We start from the raw sequence: 6,335 nt of genomic DNA, 5'->3' as shown, positions 1-6,335 counted from the left end.
CACCTGAACAGGTTTAGCCATTATCAAGGCTGGCAACTCTTGTTCCATACTCAGAGAATATGTGTGTGTGGACACACTGTTCGTCCTGCAGAGTTCAATGGTAATGACAATAAAGTCGGGGGCAACGGTGCGCTTCCACCAGTAGTACAGTAGAAACGGCATTGTCTGGAGTAACACTCCTGAAGTGGGGTTATGTGTCCCCTTTAGGGCTTTGAACAGGGTACGTGAAACCTCCAAAAAGACATACATACAAACATGAGGCGCCCTGATGTGTGGCAGTCTGCAGCAGTGTCCATGACATTACTTACGTCATTACGTACTGATGCACTGAAGTTCCTGCTACAGTGTGCTGTAGCTACACTGTTACACACTGGAATGTCAATTAACCTTTTATCTTTATCTTTGAAAAACTTACATATTTGTAAATCCAGAAGTACAATATAGACATAATTTAATAAATGACATTTAATGTTATTAATATTACGTCATTATCTTTGTTCATACACATTGGTTTATTGTGTTATTTTCACATACTTGAATGTGTTAGTAATTAATTACTGTATATTAATGCTGATAACATGAAGAATATTATGGTTATTGGTTTATCTATTGATTTATTTTTACCAATCTTTCATGACATTCTCCCACTGACATTTCCTTTGAGTCGCCACAGGCTTCTGTGGCAATTGTGATCTGAAAAGAACTGGAAACTGAATGTGGAAAGTTTCAGCTTCCAGCCTGGGTGTGTTGTATTCTCTGCTTACAGAATGACAAGGATGTCGAGGAAGTGCTGGAAATTAAATGAAATAAAGTCTATGCTTACTCTGCTGTGAGGCTGCTACATGAACTCAGACAACAGTCACGTCTGCGAAAGCCTAGACACACACTTGTTTACACACCAGCTGTGTCCGATGCAGTCGTCTTCTTCTGCACCTCTCCTCGTCATCAAAAGTCGTTGACTGTTGGATGCAGACAAATAGTGCCGGTAAAGCCACAAATGTTATTAGAATATTGGAGTGACTTGTCATTTTGGGTCCAGTTGGAGGCACAAGAACAAGAGCATGATCTTGGTATGAGCCCTCCTGGCGTCATTCTCAAAGCTCCCAAGTCCTCCAGAGGTTCCTAACATCCTGGAGTCCAGTATTGTTCCTGTTGCAGTTCCGCAGATATATGGAGTATGATGCCACCTGCACTGCCTGCTCCCAGCCAAGTCATCAAATCGACCACCCGTCTTCTGCCTGGTTCCTGGTCATTCCTGGTCTGATTTCATCACAGGTCTTCGTCCCTCTGCAGTGGTCCTCAAGATGGTGCTCTCTGTTTTCATCTTCAAGGTAGACTTCTAGATCGTGGATAAACTGGTCAGCCATGTCAGCAAGATTTATGTAATGGACCCCAGTTGGCCTTGTCCAGGATCTGGAATCCGCCATGTCTCAGCTGGCGACCACACATACATTTGATATAAGGATACAGTCTCTCACTGCGTCATTGTGCGCTCCTGGCCAAAGATTTCCTGATAAACTGTAAACAAACCTGGTGCCCACACGGCGATAAGGGGGTGGTGGTTACTGACATGATCCTGTTACCACTCTGTGTATGGCTATTTCCTCTTTGGTGTGCTGTTTTGTACGCTTGACAGAAGATGGGCACAATTACAGCTACAATGAATGGTCTCGCCACCAGTTGGCAGTTTGATCTCAAAGAGACACTGGCTCGTGCTGGAACATGAACGAACACAACGTTTTCTCGCGGCTTTCGCCTGAATTCCAGAGAGTTACTTTGTTACATTGGATATTTGGGCACATGATGGATTTCCTGTCCTCCATGCTTCGGCTTGCATCCGGCTCCCTGCTGCTCATAAGTGTATTCGTTTTCTTGACACGTGTTTTCAGGTATTATTTATCGCCGTCGGTGCCGGCTTTCTGACCGGTGCCATCTACTCCTTAGTTTGAGTTTTAGACTTTTCCACCCAGTCTTGCCTTCCTATTGTATGCCTTGACTTGGACCAATAATTTGACTGAAACCTGTCTGTGCTGTGGCACCATTTTGTTGCCAAAACATTTGTGATGTTGCACTCTCTCGCTCTGTTTTCTTAACGTAACATCATAAACATCATATATGTTCAATAAACGTTTTGATAAAACATTCTGATGCATTTTTTTTAAATTAATTACATATTCAAAATCATCTCATAAAGATGATTACCTGAAGAAAAAAAAAAAAAAAAACCTCGCCTGTCTACTGTTTTGATGTTAGTAGTAGCTTTGGAATACACACATTGCCACGGGACAGTGACAGTTGTATTTGAGATCCTGATCAGAGGTGGCATGTCAATAATGTGATACTTAATAAGTCAGTGCTAATATTGACCCAAGTCGGCATTTATCCCTGTGACTCCAACGAATTGTCAGATAGAGATCTAAACCAACATGTGCCAAGGGTGGAATTCATGTCCACCCACGGATGTGCCCCCAGGATGTAACACTGTCAACATTACAAGGATGACAGTGAATGTCCTGCAGGTCACAGTTCAGATCAAATGACAGTGCTACCGCTCCAAAGCAAGGGGTGTAGAACAGGGCCAGCGATAGAATGTCTTATCAAGAGACAGGTTCACCTGGAATCCCCTCCTCTACTGACCAGACTCCGTGGGTTCAGAATTGCTAGTCCCACGTTGGAATGGTGATGTCATTGGTCTTGTCTGGGCTGCTTCCGATGACCAGAAATGGATGGACACAAAGGGGACATGCTGGACGAATGAATGTAAGTGGGGAACAGGTAACACCCAATGAGGTTGGGCAGGTAGAGAATAGGAGTGAGTTGAGAGGAGAGACACTGAGGAGACCGCATGTCCGACTTTTATGACTTAAAATGTTGAACTCTTGCTTAGTTACTGCACCAGGTGTGGATATGTTTTTAAAAATATAATATGCGAAACACTACTTGAAGGGTAATTGCAGCTTCACATCAAAAATGTATAAATCTTTAAAAGTGAAAAGCAGCTTAAGTTTATAAAATTGGCCGCCTCTCTCAAACTGCTCTCTTTTACATTGTGAGAGTGTCAAGGACTACAAAGATGGCTGATGTGCAGTACTCATGCGACCGCTCAATTATCGCAAAACTGACTCAAGCAGGTGCTGGTTGCAGGATTTCATAACAAAAGTAAGCGTGATGGCGAAGCCATGTGATGTCACACTCCCGTGATCTGAGGAATGGCCTCCCTCAGTTCAGTAAAGTTCACTATTTTATTCCTTCGAAATGTGTTCATTGGTACTTCACTCTGGCTTCCAGGCTCTGGATGCCATTAACCTGTCGCACAAAGCAACCTGTTAGGTGACCCATCATAGTCAATCATAGTTTTTTTAGACCACTAAATGGTTCACATATTAAAAGTTAGTCCAGTCGTTCACACATAAAGTATCTGAAATGAGCAGAAAGAGTGAACGAGCCTCCTGCCAGTCTGCATGTCTGACCGTGACCAATGGATTAGGCGGGACCCAAACCTGAAATATCCTTGTCAGTCTCAGACTGCTGTGTACTAATGATTGAAAAAATACTAATAACTAAATAATTGGAAATTTATTGTTATTGTTATTATACATACTCAGACCCGGTGTTAAACAATGATTTGAGCATGATGAGCTGGTAGCTGTGGAGGGTTGGTCAGGTGACCAAGATGAGGAGTTTACCAATTGGGAATTTAATGACTGGCTACGTTGAAAAATAAAGCTGTTAAATCCAATGGTCATTCTCTTTCTGTGTAAGGCTCAAAATGTTTCCAAATCCCCTCGTAGCAAGTCTCTGTAGTTCAACGTGCTCATGCTGACCAGCCTGGTTACTGTCATTCTGCTGCCAGGCATTATCACAGCTTTCCCTTGGAAAAGCTTCATCAACGGCTTCTTCCCATGGAAGTGTCCACGCAGGATTTGGACCAAAGGCAGGTTTATTGCTGCCATTTCAGGTGGAAAGGGGAATCTCTGCGGGTGCCCCTCTTGTCTTGTTTTTTTCATGATGTGATATTAATTTGAGCAGAGGCCCCTTAAAATACAGAACAGTTTATATCTTGTCCTTGGGTGGCCTTAATTTAAGCGCATTTAATATGGACGCCATGTCAGAATCATTCTTTCTAATATCCAAATAAGCATCAACGATAACTGACATCAAGCTCACTTTACTATTCCAAAGTAAAAAAAAAAATCATTGAACATGAACACATTTAAAACACAGCCATGAAATCACATTGAGAAGAATGCAACGTTTCTTGATCAAACGTCACAACTCCTTTTCTATCTATCTAATCTATATTCAATAAAACATTGAATGTACTAGATATATTCCACAATAAGGAGTTCCAGAATAATATAGTACAAAGTAACACCAGGGATGGTTTCGCACACACACACACATTTAGGTGTATGAAAAATAGGAGGCCAAGGAAGCAAGCCGGAAAGGTAGATTCCGGCTCGGCATTATTCCTGTTACAGACTGTTACAAGTACCTGGGACAAGAGTGAAGGAACATCATCTGCCTGTTTATCTCTACGATTTGGCTAACAAAGTATATAGAAACTAAGCTGGTTTCTTGACATTGGGCTGAACTTCAAAACTACATTTTACATCTGATGTTATTCGAAAGCAATAGAAATATGTCGAGTTCACAGACAGCATATGCATCACTGCTGGAAACAGTGATGCATATGCTGTCTGCATCACTGAACCCTTCTGACCACTACAGGAAGACGGCATGTGTTTGCGCTTCACAGAGGTGCATTTGTGGAAATCCTAAAAAAGTAAATTAGACTGAAACTGTTGGAACATGGTTATTGCAGTTTCACAATGAATTCCGATGCTTGTTTGGTTCCTCCCGAGTACAGCGGACGGATGTAATCAGTCCTCTTCCTCTTCATCACCCCCAAAAGAAAGAAGGCTGTTGTTTTTTACTTTCTTTCCTGAACTGGCCCCCTTCTTCTCCTCCTTCTCCCCTGCATCCTTCTTCTTCTTGCTGGAGCTGGCAGTGATCCCTTGGAACTTGTCAGAGGAGGATCGTTTGGTCGGTTTCTTGAAGAGGATTTTGCCATCAGCCTGTGACTCCTCTGTTGACAGAACAGCGTAATGTTATCCAATGTTTTTTTTTTTATAACAACACGTGACATTATTAAATTGTATAAAGCATTATTCACATCACACTGGGGACTAACAATGGCCATCTAATCTAATCTATATAATATAATATAATATAATATAATATAATATAATATAATATAATGTGTTCTTCCTTATTATTGAAACCAAATCCCAACGGTTCCATTGGAGTCAGTGTTGTCACAATCCTATCTGCATTGTGAATGTCTTTTAGCACGAGCCCTGGTATTGTGGGAATTACAGTATAACAGTGGGAAAATAATGCAAAGAAATAAAACTGCCTAAATCTGTCCAGTCAGACTATATGTAGACCAGTACAACCACCACACCACACCACAAGCAGCACCTCACAACTGGTCTGACCTTGGTCTTTTGCATTGCTGGGATGAAGCTTTTCCTTCAGCTGATTTGCCTCCTCTGTGGTGAGGTCTCCTTCTTTCAAAACCACTACTTGGGGCAATTCATCCTCACGATCGCTTCCACTGTCATCGTCCAACGTCGGCATTTCCTGCCGCTGAGAAGAAAACAAAAAAATTCAATGACAGATGAGCTATCATCATTTTGCACTTTCAACCAGGATTTGCCACACGCAATCTATCTAACCTATTGAAGCCAGCCTGACAAGTGACTGGCACCAGCATGTTGCCCCATCAGAAGTGCCAAGCAAGCAACGGTCTCAGACCGGGGAGGAGGCACTCGACATTCAGCTAGCAGACTTCAGAGCTAGCTGTCCTTCAGAGCCTGTCAGCATGTGACAAGAACGCTGGGGGCAGAACACCCTCCGACGTTACGAGTGTTCTCTTCAACAGGATTTGGCGTTTCACATCATATTAGTCGATACTCTCATTATCTGGAAATGTAGCAGTGCTGTGCTGGAAAGCAACAATAGCTACACACACGCACACAGACAAACCAATGACGCGCGCCACGAGCCTCCATTTACCTTTGTATCAACATTCGGACCTTCTTTGTAGCCAACATCGTTTTTAAACTTTTTCAGAAAGGTCGGTTCTTCCGGTTTCACCCACGAAACTCCGCTGACCTTTCCTTTATTCATTACAGAATGAGAAACACAAAAGGTGAGACTTTTCTCGGTCCCGCTAGCAGAGCGTGAGGTTGAACCCAAACAAAACCACGTCATATACAAGAGACCGCGTCGCGCAATGTCAGATGACTTCAGACGGGTCTGTGATTGGT

General features: G+C 42.7%; 1 protein-coding gene across 1 annotated transcript; it reads right to left on the bottom strand.

Moving 5' to 3' along the window:
- Positions 1 to 3,928: 3,928 nt before the first annotated feature.
- kiaa1143 (KIAA1143 ortholog) lies at positions 3,929 to 6,279 on the bottom strand. Its single transcript, XM_053880809.1, has 3 exons — positions 6,082 to 6,279; positions 5,502 to 5,652; positions 3,929 to 5,089 (listed from the first exon to the last, which is right to left on the bottom strand). Exons 1-3 carry the CDS (start codon positions 6,277 to 6,279, stop codon positions 4,884 to 4,886), a joined length of 555 nt encoding a protein of 184 aa, XP_053736784.1. The 3' UTR covers positions 3,929 to 4,883.
- Positions 6,280 to 6,335: the final 56 nt, after the last annotated feature.

This window comes from Synchiropus splendidus, chromosome 12 (assembly GCF_027744825.2).
Source record: "Synchiropus splendidus isolate RoL2022-P1 chromosome 12, RoL_Sspl_1.0, whole genome shotgun sequence".
NCBI classification, from domain to species: Eukaryota; Metazoa; Chordata; class Actinopteri; order Syngnathiformes; family Callionymidae; genus Synchiropus; species Synchiropus splendidus.
This window is presented reverse-complemented; position numbering and strand designations above follow the sequence as displayed.